The following is a 15,135-nucleotide window of genomic DNA, read 5'->3' on the forward strand; positions in this document are numbered from 1 at the left end:
GCTTGGCTTCCAAACCTTTGATCATTTTGGTCACCTTTCTTTGGACACCTTCCAGCTTGTCAATATCTTGCTTGAATTGTGTTGCCCAGAACTAGACAGTGTTATTCCAGTCTGACCAAAGCAGAAAAGAGTGGGAGCTGGCTACAGCTGGGGAGGGAGCGGGAATTTCAAAAGACTGTACTGTATAAAAATGTCTGTTTTTCAGTGTAATGGTATCTCATCTTTGGCAGATAACAGCGAGCTGGCATCGCTTTCAGCTGATTGGATAAATGCCTTGGTGGCTTCTTCTTCAACTTGGTGAGATTCCAATATTTGGGAATATTGAGCTTCTTCGTCTTGCCAAGTGCGCAGACCTACAGGGCAGCCTGTTGCTGATTCTGGTAACCGCATAACAAAACTTGAAGCGCAGATACTGAGTTCTGATATCTGTGGCCCGGATCTCACTATTCACTGCCGTTTAAAATTGCTCTATTTCACATACATGATAAAAGTCCTTTCAGCTTCTGGTCCATAGCTACATCAAACCATGTTTTCACAGCCTGAAAACGTGTAGTTATTTAAATTTCTCACGTAACTGTCTGTATAGGAGCCAATTGTATTTAAGGCCCTTTTGGTTAAATTCTTCGAGAGGATCAGCTCCCTATAGGTTAACAATTTTATATTTATTATTTATTTACAGCATTTATATTCCGCCCTTCTCACCCCGAAGGGGACTCAGGGCGGATCACATTACACATATAGGCAAACATTCAATGCCTTTTAACACAGAACAAAGACAAGACAAACATAGGCTCCGAGCGGGCCTCGAACTCATGACCTCCTGGTCAGTGATTCATTGCAGCTGGTTGCAGCTGGCTTGCTCTCCAACCTGCGCCACAGCCCGGATTCCCTGTAGAATATTAATTTTTAATGTCACCCTCCTTCTCTGGTTTGTAAGCAGAGGCTGGATGTCCATCTGTCAGGAGTGCTTTGATTGTGTGTTCCTGTGCAGCAGAATGTGATCATACTGGATGGCCCTTGGGATCTCTTCCAACTAAAGCAAATCAAGCCTGAACCCTCCCTAGAAACCAAGGTGAGAAATATGAGACTGCCCTATATGAGAAGACAGGGCTCACTGGAAAAGACAATAATGTTTGGTGAAGTAGAAGGATGCAGGAAAAGAGGAAAGCCGCATTGTAGAGGGACAGCCTTGATCATACTCTCTGAGGATTTGACCCTGACTGGAGACCTGGGTTCAAATCGCAGCTTACCCACAAAAAACTAAGTCACACTCTCTGAGGTAGGCAAACTTTGGACTTCAACTCCCAGAAGACTCTCACATCGTAGCAAACACTCGCGAATTCTGGGAAATGAAGTCTCGGACAAAGAATCCCTGCCTGTTGTGACTCTATTAATACATATCTCTATGGGCAAAAGCAAACGTCGCTAAGCGTAAGTCTTTGGCGAGTAGCACCGTGAACGCGTTAGTGCGCACGCGCAAATGCCTCCTGTCTGTGTAACTTCTGTAAAAGAAGCGCGAACGTTGCTCAGAGAGAAGCATTAGCGCGCGTGCGCGAAGCCTAGTCTCGTTAGCGACTCTATTTAGAGGAGCGAACGTTTGCTGACGTCACGGAGACAGGGTCGAGAAAGGGTTAAAGCGCATGCGTAAATGATTGTTTGAAGGAGGAGCAAACATGACGTCGAGCATTAGAGCGCATGCGTAAAATCTCGCCTAGTTAGTGTCCGTTACGACTCTCTTTGGAAAGGAGCGGACATTGGCTGAACGTATGTTTTACGTCAAGCGTCACCATCTACGTCATTGAGCCGAGCTGAGGGCGCATGCGCGGTTAAGTTGCGGCCTATCCTGCGGTATTGCAAGCCTCTTCACGGCCTGTGAGGGAGAAACGCGTGCAGGGAAGCGGCGGGAGGCACGACTTGGCCGGGAAGCATGTCGGGGACGACGGGCGGCACGACGGGGTCGGCGCGGAAGCGGCTGTTGAAGGAGGAAGACATGACAAAGGTGGAGTTCGAGACCAGCGAAGAGGTGGACGTCACCCCCACCTTCGACACCATGGGCCTACGCGAGGATCTCCTCCGCGGCATATACGCCTACGGTGAGCGGGGAGGGACAAGATTCTCATTCTTTCCAAGCTTAGCCCTCCACATTGAGGCTCGACTCTTATTTATAATTATTTTTCTAAAAAGCAGCTTCAACCCCCCCCCCCCGACTGAAAGCAAAATGATTAAAACACATACAGTAGAGTCTCACTTATCCAACACTCGCTTATCCAATGTTCTGGATTATCCAACGCATTTTTGTAGTCAAGGTTTTCAATATATCGTGATATTTTGGTGCTAAATTCATAAATACAGTAATTACTACATAGCATTACTGCGTATTGAACTACTTTTTCTGCCAAATTTGTTATCTAATATGATGTTTTGGTGCTTCATTTGTAAAATCATAACCTAATTTGATGTTTAATAGGGTTTTCCTTAATGCCTCCTTATTATCCAACATATTCGCTTATCCAACAGTCTGCCGGCCCGTTTATGTTGTATAAGTGAGACTCTACTGTACTAAAATTAATCAGCACCTTTCGCCCTTGTTTCTCCTCGCCTTTTTCATGAAAAAAAATATACGCATACTTTAAAATGCTTAAAGGTACAGTAGAGTCTCACTTAGCCAAGCTAAACGGGCCAGCAGAAGCTTGGATAAGCGAATATCTTGGATAATAAGGAGGGATTAAGGAAAAGTCTATTAAACATCAAATTAGGTTATGATTTTACAAATTAAGCTCCAAAACATCATGTTATACAACAAATTTGACAGAAAAAGTAGTTCAATACACAGTAATGTTTTGTTGTAATTACTGTATTTATGAATTTAGCACCAAAATATCACGATATATTGAAAACATTGACTACAAAAATGGCTTGGATAATCCAGAATCTTGGATAAGCAAGGCTTGGATAAGTGAGACTCTACTGTAATTAAAAGCCACAATGATTACTACTGTTATTGTTGCTTTTGTTTATATCCCACTTTTTCCCGTGTACGGAGACACCTAAAGCGGTGAATAACACTATTTATATCCCACTTTATCTCTCCCTACAGAGACTCAAAGCAGTTCACAATCAAAAGCATTACAACTTAAAATATGCAGTAATATAACAGTGTAGCATTATATATTATTATATATTATCAGTAGTAATTATAGTTAATACATTAGTATTGCTATATTATTTGTTTGTTTCATTTATATACAGTAGAATCTTGCTTATCCAACATAAACGGGCCAGCAGAACATTGAATAAGTGAAAATGTTGGATAATAAGGAAGAATTAAGGAAAAACCTATTAAACATCTAATTATGTTATGATTTTACAAATTAAGCACCAAAACATCATGTTTTACAACAAGTCTGCCACTTGTTGAGGAGAGTGGCTGCATTTGTGTTGTTGTTGGGTATGTTGGTCTGCTGTGTATTGCTGCCTAGAGAAATAGCTGTGTATCCGGGTGGGAGGCAGACTGTGTTGGATAATACAGAATGTTGGATGAGCGAAGGTTGAATAACTGAGACACTACTGTACCACATTTCTCAACCCCTGGGGGGAACTGACTCAAAGCGGTTCACAACAAAGTAATAATAAAATTCAATGCCTCCCAAAATACAACACATTAAAATAGCATATAACAATAGATTAAAACCAGTAAACTGTAAAACATTAAACATAGACAACATAAAACATTGGACATTGCACCAATCTTGAAGTTATAATGGCTTGATTTCATCTCGCTCTCCAATGCTTGCTTAAAAAGCCATGTTTTAAGTAGTTTCCTAAATGTCAGGAGAGAGGGGGCCGATCTGATCTCGCTGGGGAGGGAGTTCTACAGCCGAGGTACCACCACCAAGATGGCCCTGTCTCTCGTCCCCACCAATCACACCTGTGAGGGCGGTGGGACCGAGAGCAGGACCTCCTCAGCCAATCTTAATGCTCTATTACAGTATTATTATTATTAGTAGTAGTAGTATTATATTTTGTTTCATTATAATATTATCAATATATACACTGTTATTTTATTAGTCTAGCACAATATTAGTATTATATATGTCTACGGACAACACCGGCTCTTCAGCTTAGAAATGATGAGCACCAACCCCCAGAGTTGGACACGACTGGACTTAATGTCAGGGGAAACTTTTACCGTTACTACTATACCGCTATACTTCAATATTATATTACATGTAATATATAATATACAATTATATATTATATTCTACTATATTATTATACCACAATATATATAATACACTACTCCCCGAAGGGACTCAGGGTGGATTACAGATGGCACAAGGTGCCTAAAAGCAACATAAAAGTGAACACAATATAAAATACAATAAAATAAAATAAAACTCATGCAATATATAAAACATCAGTTCAGACTCAATCAAACTGCAATCCTCTAACCATGGCCGTAAATTATTGGCACCATGGTCGGGTTGTAAATATTGGAATAAAATAATTGCCAGCTGCAGTAATGGAGAGAGGGCATGGGATAAAGTGCAGGATGTGTGTTTACTACGTAGGACAACTAGAGTCTATTCTCAAAGGCTTGATTGAAGAGCCACATCTATGAAAGGAGGACAGTGTGTGGGCCTATCTAATCTCCCTGGGAAGTGAGTTCCAAAGCTAGGGGGCCACCACCGAGAAAGCCCTTTCTCTTGTCCCCACCAACCGTGCTTTTGACAGTGGTGGAACCTTAAGAGACCGTATCCGTTCATAGAGGGGATGCAGTCACGAAGATAGGCAGGACCCAAGCTGTTTAGGGCTTAATAAGTGATAACTAGCACTTTGAATTGGGACTGGAAACTTACCGGTAGCTATCAACACTAAAAACAATATGATATACAATTTATTTATTTTATTTGAGTCGATTTTTACCCTACTTTTCTCCTGCACCAAGGTGAGACTCAAAGTGGCTAACAATACAATAAGAACATACAAAGTAAAATTGAAACAGATTAAAACCCAACAAATTCCTTATTGCAACAAATTGGTGGGAGGCCAGAAAAAGAGGAAGCATTTGGAATAGGAGGGCCAGTTTTATTAAGCTAAACTATACATTGTGTTTGGGAAGGGTTCATGGCAATGGAGTTTTAACTATCTTTGACATCTCTATCTTTCTAGAAAAATGGTCTTGATACTCTGGACCATATAAAATTAGTCAGTGTGTATTTTAAGAACATACTGCAGTTTGCATGTGCTTTGAATGAGATTTCCTGCTTCTTGGCCGAAGGTTGGACTGGATGGTCCATGAGGTCTCTTCCAACTCTATGATTCTACATTTGGGGGTCATTCGGATTTGCCCAATTAATAAATACAAATTTTCAGCAGAGCCTTCCTCTGATCTGATGTTCTACATTTACTCGATCTGCCTTCTCTTGACTGTTTATGGAACTGTATTACCGGTAATTGGATTTTCTTGCATTTAGAGTCATGTAAACCTTGCAAATTATTAGGACTTACAAAAGATAACCACATTAAAGGTCTTACTACTTTGCTTTCTAAATAGTTGGTTTGTCAAAATACCATTTTGTTAATGTTTTGGGGTTTGAACTGTAAGTGGAATGCTAAAAGATTTTAAAAATGGATTTTCTAGGCTTTGAGAAACCTTCAGCTATCCAGCAGAGAGCAATCAAACAGATCATTAAAGGAAGAGATGTAATTGCACAGTAAGTAAAGATATATATGAAAGATATATTGCCATGTTGATTACAAGAAGGTAGATGATTCTTGATGTTGTATTTTAGGAATTGTGGGAGTTGAAGTCCAAAACACCTGGAGGGCCCAAGTTTGCCTATGCCTGCTCTAGGTCCTCCAGCACAATTCCATTGGCAATTTCTGCTGAAATTTGACCACAGAAGCACGCTGGAGGACCTACACATGCTTTGAGAAGTGTTCTCCTTAGGAATCTTCAGCAGCACTATGGCAGAGATTAGCCCTAGACTCCTGCTGGAGAACCTAGAGATTCCTAGAGCGAACAGATTAATCAAATCCACAAATAATCAAATCTGCAAAAGTGGAACCCACAAATTCCACTTTTGGGCCAGCTGTATTTTTTGCTCTTTTCATAAGTATTATTATTCTTTGTAATGGTAATGTGTCTTAATTTCTTCCTGTACTGTCTTTTCTTAGAAAGTATTTGCAGGCTAGACATCTGTATCTTAGTTTGCCAAGAGGTTATTAATGTTCAGAGGAAAGTCATAGTGCTTTTAATTCTACATTGTTCAACCATAGAAGCTTGAGACATAGAAGATGATATCACGTATTTGTATATTATTAACTTGTACAGTTTTATTATACTCTCCAAAGTCGACAATAACTTAAATAGGTTTTATGTGTAGAAGTTTGATTACAGAGAGCTGCTGCAATATTGTGATTGTGGAAGCAATCCTGTATATACTGACAATGGAATATATCTCATTGAGCTCAGTGGGGACTGCTTCTGAGACGACCTATATAGATTGTACTATAAAAGCCTTAATTAACTCCCAAGTTCATCGTTAAAATGTTATTTTTAGCCATGAATTAATTGGAATGAAAAGACTCTTAGTCCCCTATCTTTAATGCAGGATAATGAGCTATCAGTATACTTTACAGAATGTTTGGGAGGATTACTGAAATAAGGCTCAGAATATTTAGGAAAGTGCCATACAATCCACTGAAAGAGCCATCCCATGTGAAACGAGTACTAATGTAGAAAACATTTTCAATATATGCATATGCAAATATGAGATTGGAAGTTGGGGAATGATTAGCATAATCCTCATCCTATTAAAGAAGTTTAGTCTCATTAAATGAGCTTAAATCTGATACATTTGTTATCTAATTAAGTATCAAGTTTAATTACTGTTGTTGAAATTGAATCTCAGCCCTGTATAAGAACAAGCTCTGTTATGCTTATTGTAGCCAAACTGTTTAACATTGGAGTTCTGCATATTCCAGATAGCTTTCATACTGACTGTTCTAGATTATAGAATTCTAGTTTTAACTGTGATATATTATCAATTGCAAAAAGCTCTTTATCTTATGGGGAACTCACCTGTAAATGTTATTAAGTCATAATTTACATTTGAACACTGAACGCTTGTTGTAGACCAAGTAGCTAGTTGTCAGATAGAATTGACAACCCTAATTGATGGATATCTGTTAGGAAACCATTTTGCTAGTTGGTGATTTTGGTTGTTGGGTTGGGGAGAATATATTAAACTATTTTTCTTTCCAGATCACAGTCAGGAACAGGCAAAACTGCTACATTTTCTATCTCTGTCCTACAATGTCTGGACATCCAGGTAATATATTTTGGATTGAAAAATACTATTTTGAATTCAAATAGTGTTGCTGCTGATTAGGGGCAATGTCAAAATCAATTCAATTCACCCAAAATAAATGTAAGTGCTTTCCCCCCACCCTAATCATGAACAAGATGAAGATGGAAACTTCTGACATACCCTGTTTCCCTTAAAATAAGACATCCCCAGAAAATAAGACCTAGTAGAGGTTTTGCTGAATTGTTAAATATAAGGCCTCCCCCGAAAGTAAGACCTAGCAAAGTTTTTGTTTGGAAGCATGCCCATCGAACAGAACACCAGAGCATGCAGGATTGGTAAATGTACGTACCATAGAGTGTTGTGCATGGAAATATTGGTAGTAATAAGAAATTCTTGATAGGATTCATAGTTTGTCTGGTTATGCTGGTTTGTGATGACAACTACTGTACAGTATATAATAAATGTTCATTTTTTTGTTCAACAATAAATGTGAATTCTTCTTCATGGAAAAATAAGACATCCCCTAAAAATAAGACCTAGCGCATCTTTGGGAGCAAAAATTAATATAAGACACTGTCTTATTTTTGGGGAAACACGGTATAATACTCATTTAATGGAACAGAAGGTATGGGTTCACTACATTCACTCTATCTTATTGTTTCAATCAGGTTCGTGAAACCCAGGCATTGATTCTGGCACCTACTAGGGAATTGGCAGTGCAGATTCAGAAGGTAAGTGAGATGCAAGACAATAAAGTATGAAAATAGCAATTTGTTAAGGAACCTGTGATAATACTGTTTTTCCTCTGTTAAACCAGTTGCTCAGTCATATCAGCAGTTATCTAGTAACGACCTGTACTGTTGAATGGAATGAAGTCTTGGTGCTCCATAGATGGAAGTCCTGTTAGGGCTTTTACCTAGGCATTTGGACTGCCACCTTAACAACATAGCCTTGAACATATAGCACAATACCAGTTGTCCTTCTTGATTTAAATTTGGAAAACTTGTTATTTGCCTACAGTGACATGTTGTAACTTGTTATGGCACCTTTCCTTTGTGTGTATCTATGGAATTGACACATATATTTGGCAAGACCCATTGCTTTTGCTTATTGTATTGTGTGGAACCATGTACGTTTTATGGTGCTATGTAAACAACAACAATAATAGACTTCCTGGGACTTCATACACCACATTGGGTTCCATTGGGATATAAATCAATAAATAAAACTCAGATTCCATTGTTTAGTAACTTAGCATCTATTCAAGATGATAGGAGTACTTGGGACAACAGGAAGCCACGGACTGAATTATAAAGGGAAAATGTATTCGTATGTGGGAATATTTCTGTCTTCAGCCTTTCACACTTGCAGATGTCACTTCTCTTACTAGGATTCTTAAGTTTAGTTATACATCAGATTAATTAGAACCCTGAAATCCTCTAAGTTCTTAAACCTTTGATCTTACAGGGGCTTCTTGCTCTTGGTGATTACATGAATGTCCAGTGCCATGCCTGTATCGGTGGGACCAATGTGGGCGAAGATATCAGGAAGCTGGATTATGGGCAGCATGTTGTTGCTGGCACACCAGGGCGCGTATTTGGTGAGAAGATGATTAAAACCAAGAGTTAATGTGTTTGTTTCATGCTTGAAATACATTTCAGTATCTTGTTCTACTGTCTAGATCAGGTCTATTTAAAACGTTTTCCACTTGCGATCCCTTTCTAGACTTTTTAAAGGCAACCCTGGGTATATAGGCATATAAAATTGATATACAAATCAAACTGTAATGATAATAAATCAGAATTTGCAAGGTTTGCTAAACAAAACGATTTTCCTTTTTTATGAAGTACAGCTTAAGCATTTTCTAGAGTCCACTATAAACGATGTACGTTGTTGCTAACTGATTCATGTAAATATCTGTTATCTAGGTGGAGTTCAGAAACGTTTTACTGCTGTCAAATGTGACCCCTTCATTAAACTAAGAGATCCCAATTTGTGGTTGGGACGTATAGTTTTAAGAAGCAATGGCCTGGACCAAGCTATGCTTTGTTCTTTTTGAACAGGAATAGCCAGCAGGTAGACATGCAGGCCACATCTACCCTCCGGAACAATTTATTTCAGTATCAGTCCACATGTCAACATTAGGGCCACCTTAATCTAGAAAAGCCAAGCTAGAGTTTTCTTCCCAGCTACCATTCCTTCTGACTCGCATATATAGCCTGCTCATATTTCTTGACACAATCCTAAAATCTTTCAGATATGATTCGCCGCAGAAGTCTGAGGACGCGTGCTATTAAAATGTTGGTTTTGGATGAAGCTGACGAGATGCTCAATAAAGGTAAAGTATGCTTGCAGTCCTGAAGTGTTATCATATAATATAGGTGCTGGTGCATTAAAAAAAAAAAGGTGATGTAGCAGCCAGAGGCTTCCTAATCTTGTCTCTAAAATATCTTATGGCCCATTGGACAGATCAGGAAAACTCTTATGCTTAGATTTATATAAACATGTTTGGTTGAAGTAAAGCACTTTCCAGAATGTCCTTGTTTTTTGTGATGTGCCATGCTTGAAGATTCTCGTGGTGCCTCATAAGTTACTGAAGACCATTTTGCAGGAAATCGTGTTGCCCTTCATTAGGAAATCTGTTAGTAGATTCAGTTGTAAAATCAGTAAAAAAATACCTTTGTACTTGCCAATTCTTGATAGGGCAGCAAATAAGTATTTGAGAGCTGGCAGTGAAATGCATTCACCACATTTAGCAGTTGTAGTGGTGTAGTATATATAAAAAGTATATATATACCTTGCATTATTCAGTAGGAAAGGTAAAGAGATAAAGGAAGTTGGCTTCTACTTTGAAAGTACAAAAACTGCAGCTTCCAGAATTAAAAACAGTCTGTGTTGAAAGTACGCAGAATTACTGCTAGGTGTTTGGGTAGGTGACAGAAGTCAGCTGTATGTAACCGCTGCTTTTTTTTTGGAAACCCAAGCTGTATTGAACAACTAAGGCCATTTATTGTAATAGTTATAATTGAAAGACATTTGTATTACATTTTCTAGTGATTTGTTTCTTGTGACCAATGTTTTCCTGCTATATTTCAGATCAGCAAAGTACAAAAGCACTCTTTTTTCTGTCTGTTGTTTGGTGTATTTAGGTTTCAAGGAACAGATTTATGATGTGTATAGATACCTTCCGCCAGCAACACAAGTAGTTTTGATTAGTGCTACTTTGCCACATGAGATCTTGGAGATGACCAACAAATTCATGACCGACCCTATCCGCATCCTGGTGAAACGGTGAGTGGCTTTCCTTAATTGCCCTTGTTGATGTTCCTTTCGGTATTGATAGTTTCTAATGAGTGACCACACTGATGAAACTTTAGGCCTAAATTACAAAAGAATCCTGTCTTATTGACCTTTTAAAGTTATTCTAGGAGCATAGTTAAAAAGTGGCATAAAAGACTCAAAATACTAAACAGTACTGAAGTCAACTGCAAAATGTTTCCTTCCTTTCCCCAGTGATGAATTGACTCTGGAAGGGATCAAACAGTTCTTTGTGGCTGTAGAGAGAGAAGAATGGAAGTTTGATACCTTGTGTGACCTGTACGACACCCTCACTATCACACAGGCAGTCATCTTCTGCAACACGAAGAGGAAGGTATGTGAGCAAGTCACACTTTGTGATCCAATCAGATTATGAACAGACCTTGAACACAGAAGTCACTCTGGACTTGCAGGCATGGGCAAACATCTGCCCTCCAGGTGTTTTGAACCTCAGCTTCCTCAATTCCAGTTGTTAGGAATTGTGGGAGTTTTAGTCCAAAATACCTGGCTGGCTGAAGTTTGTCCATGCCTACTCTAGAGAAAGTTAACTTTCTGAATTAGCCCTGTCTTGAAGTAACTCCAGCTGCTCTCTGGCTCAGGTTGACTGGCTGACAGAGAAGATGAGAGAAGCCAACTTTACTGTTTCATCCATGCATGGAGACATGCCTCAGAAGGAAAGGGAGTCCATCATGAAAGAGTTCAGATCTGGGGCAAGGTAAGACAGCTTTCTTTTTTGCCATGATGCAGGTATGCCCTAGCTGTTGTAAAAAGAGTTGTTTTATTTCCAGTTTCTGAGATATTGCTCAGATAACAGTATTTCTGATACTACTGTATTGCAGAACTATCTTGGCAGCTGTTTATTTATTTATTTACATCATTTATATATATCCTCCCTAAGGGACCCAAAGCGGTTGTTGAGATTGTTTAGCATGCCCCATTCCTTCCCTACAAATTCTGCATGGGATATTAGGCTGGATTTTTGATGACAATTTGTGTGTGTGTAATCTGGAGTCACCTGCACATGCCCTTTTATGTCATTGATCAGGAAGATGATCAATCCTTGTCCTTCTTTGTACAGCATTTCTTCCCCAGTAATGTTGCTTCAAAAGGCAGTCATGTCCTCCTTCATTTAGTGGCTGGAGGTGTTTATTTTTCTCTCTATTGCACCTGCTTTTATTGTGAAGTTGTTTCAAAGAGTTCTCGCAGTCCAGTGACCTCTTTTCTTTTTCTTCCTTTTTGCAGTCGTGTCCTTATTTCTACAGATGTTTGGGCCAGAGGCTTGGATGTACCTCAGGTTTCCCTAATCATTAACTATGACTTACCTAACAACAGAGAATTGTATATACACAGGTAAGTACCTGGTTTTTTCCCCTCCCAAGATTAAAGTTGGAGAATGGAAATGTATCTGGACACTTTTGGAGATTATTTCAGAGAAATGGCTCTCCTAAATCAAGTGCTGAAAAGCTTTCTGTCGTTACATGACTAATGCAGATCTTTCATTTTAAATCAGAGGAATGTATGTTGCTGTAAAGTATGGCCAGATGTGATAGGAGTCACAGACCTAGAATATCTGGAACGTTCTATCTTACTACCTTGAATAGATTCATGATGTCGTGATTGGTGCATGTGTGTACTTAATCCTAAATACACTGTTTTCCCACCAGGATTGGTAGATCCGGCCGTTATGGCCGAAAAGGTGTGGCCATCAACTTTGTGAAAAACGACGACATTCGTATTTTGCGAGACATTGAACAGTACTATTCCACCCAAATTGATGAAATGCCCATGAATGGTGAGTTTCTCAATTCTTTTGTTTTTTACCTGTCTTGTTCACACAGGGTAGCTAAGAATTCAGTAGAAAAAAAACCCTGAATACATTTGAATATATTTGCTCTATAGCAGGCATGGGCAAACTTGGATCTTCCAGGTGTTTTGAACTTCAACTTCTACAATCCCTAACAGCCTACTGGCTATTCTGAATTGTGAGAGTTGAAATCCAAAACACCTGGAGGGCCCAGGTTTGCCCATGCCTGCTCTATAGCGTGTTTCTATTGGACATGAGACAGTAGAAATGTATTAACTAATTTCTTACCTCATTCTTAATCAGTAAGCCCCATCAAGCATCTTACACAGTACTATTATATTTAGACATAAGAAGTGTTGCATATATATCATTGACATACCTATTTCTCGTATGATTTTTTTAAATCTAGTCGCTGATCTTATTTGAAGAAACAAGATGGACTGAAGAGAAAGTGGACCCTGCTACCCATGATTTATTACACAGCAGCAACCAGTTTTATTTTAATTCTGCTGTTTACTGATACTTGTCTTTTAAGCCCCACGTGTATAAAATGTACATCTGCTTCAGTGTCAGTTCCTACTTTTGAACAAAATATTCACTGAAAGATTTGTTCATGAAAACTAATTATGGAAGCAGCTAAAAGTATTTGGCGGGGAGGGGTGTGTGATAAAAAGAACAATCTCATTGTAGAATTATCTCAACATAGAGAATTGTGTTTATTTTTTTTATTTTGTGTGACAAAAGCTGTAAAGTAGCATCTCTGTAAATAAGGTGTTGTCAATCCAACTTGCCACTCTTTCTTCCCGATTTAAATAAAATTTTCATATAAACTTTGCATCTATTCAATGGCTTTTTAAAAAATAAAAGTTGTGATATATTTCAACTGTTTCATGAAAGCATGTTGAATTAGAATCTTAAGAATACTGAATGACTGGTGTTCTGTCACGCACTGGGCCTGTGACTGACTGTCTGTTATATAGGACATACGCTTTACGCCCAGCGGGAAGCCAGGGGCCTAAAGAAGGGTCGTCGAGGAATTTTCCTGAAAAGATGGCCTTGAAGTCTTTAAAGAAATAACCAAGTCTTTATTGACGAACAAATAATAAATCTTCAAGGAGTCTTGTCCCACAGGACAGGCGATAGGCTTTGAATAACTGTGAAAACCCTCTTATAACCCCTCCCAGGCTATCTGTTATCTGGGCCTAGCTAGTCTGGGACCCACTGCCAACTCCAAGTGCGTCTGGTTGTTGAGTGGACCTATCAGCCAATGGCTTGCAGATGTTTCTGTGCTGTTGTTCTGTATCCCTGGACAGTCAATATCCCTGGGGTTCTTTAACCTTGGTGCTCTTTATCCCTGGTGGTCTTTATCCCTGGTATTCTTGAAATAGGAAGCCTTTTACGGGACGAGCTGGTTTATGTCCTACAGCTGAGCTTCCTAAGAGAGACTAACTTAAAAATGGCTCCTTCCCTCCCAGAGCCCTGAACAGGGGGCGGAACCAAACTTAATGGTGATTGACAGGTGGCCTGTCCTATGGCTGCAAACATTTGCAGCAAGAAAGTAAAATAGAAGGTTCTGGTACAGCTGTACCAGCACAACTGGTCTGTATAGTAAAGTTTGATTGAAAGGAAACTGATGCTTGGGCCTATATAAATTTAAACTCACTTATATAAACGGAGAAAAGCAGGAGCCTCCCATTTGTAATTTACTGCAGACCTGATAAATAACATCATTCAGTAGGTGACAATTTGACCTCAGTTCACAAAGATTTTTTTTTCAATCTGGCCCTGGAGACTTGGATTCATTGGGTTTCTAGATATATTTCTCTTATTAACCGTTCTGGGTTGTCATCCTCCCATTACATAATTGGTTGTATTTGCATTGTTGAGCGCTGCTTTACTTTTTTGTACAAAACTGGAGCAAAGTAGGTGTTGTGCTGCATATTTTTTAGCATTTTGTCTTCCTCAAAACATAGCCAAACCCCATAAACTCCAGCCAAGTTTGAGATTGTTTTGAGCTTTAGCTTTTCTTACCTTCTCCCTACAAGTAGTGACTGTTTTGGTTGTATTGCTTCCCGGCCTCCAGCCTTTCTAAATAAGCTTCAGTTTATCTTAAGTCTTTTATAGATCTATCCTATTTACCTAAGATACCTTCCACATTTATTTCTTGCTAGAAGTGATGGAACTAGTGCCTTTAATTTCATATCAAAGAACATATACAATATGTCATAAAAACAGCATATTTTACATATTACTCAGTGAAAAACTGAAGGAATGAATTGAAAATATGTAGATACTAGTAGCAGAAAACAGCAAAAATGTGGAATTACCCTTGATGAATATTGACAAATAAAACAAAAATAGTCAACACAGATTTACATAATCTGAAAATGGATGAGATTAAGATCTCATAATTGTTTCAAAAATGTCTATGCCATGATTCAGTCATTGATCAAAATGAAAGCAGAAAAAGCTACGATCTGGAAGGGCAGCTAAGGACCTAGAGAAGACCGAAGTACAAAGATCTAACCTTAAATATCAGGAACATTCATGCCATAGCACTGGTTGTGAAGGCAAGACAGTGAGGAAAGCTAAATATGGAAGAGGGTTCAATTGATACCATGAGTAGTCAACCAGAATAATAAACTGGTCTCACCTAAATGCCCTAAAGGCCAATCATGTCTCATCTTAGAAGCTAAG

General features: G+C 38.9%; 1 protein-coding gene across 1 annotated transcript; it reads left to right on the plus strand.

Annotated features, from left to right (window-relative positions):
* The first annotated feature begins 1,791 nt into the window (after nucleotides 1-1,791).
* On the plus strand, nucleotides 1,792-13,273 carry eif4a3 (eukaryotic translation initiation factor 4A3). The gene is made up of 12 exons (XM_062970533.1): nucleotides 1,792-2,093; nucleotides 5,645-5,717; nucleotides 7,271-7,337; nucleotides 7,985-8,047; nucleotides 8,784-8,916; nucleotides 9,574-9,654; nucleotides 10,466-10,607; nucleotides 10,830-10,968; nucleotides 11,234-11,349; nucleotides 11,877-11,984; nucleotides 12,299-12,426; nucleotides 12,848-13,273. Exons 1-12 carry the CDS (start codon nucleotides 1,928-1,930, stop codon nucleotides 12,862-12,864), a joined length of 1,233 nt encoding a protein of 410 aa, XP_062826603.1. The 5' UTR covers nucleotides 1,792-1,927; the 3' UTR covers nucleotides 12,865-13,273.
* Nucleotides 13,274-15,135: the final 1,862 nt, after the last annotated feature.

Source organism: Anolis carolinensis, chromosome 1, assembly GCF_035594765.1.
Source record: "Anolis carolinensis isolate JA03-04 chromosome 1, rAnoCar3.1.pri, whole genome shotgun sequence".
In the NCBI taxonomy this organism is placed as follows: Eukaryota; Metazoa; Chordata; class Lepidosauria; order Squamata; family Dactyloidae; genus Anolis; species Anolis carolinensis.

What these genes read in the sequence shown, in the direction of transcription:
- eif4a3 (XM_062970533.1), top strand. Translation starts at nt 1,928, where the DNA reads ATGTCGGGGACGACGGGCGGCACGACGGGGTCGGCGCGGAAGCGGCTG. An exon ending in CCGCGGCATATACGCCTACG is followed by an intron (nt 2,094 to 5,644) that starts GTGAGCGGGGAG and finishes TGGATTTTCTAG; the next exon opens with GCTTTGAGAAACCTTCAGCT. An exon ending in GGAAGAGATGTAATTGCACA is followed by an intron (nt 5,718 to 7,270) that starts GTAAGTAAAGAT and finishes TTTTCTTTCCAG; the next exon opens with ATCACAGTCAGGAACAGGCA.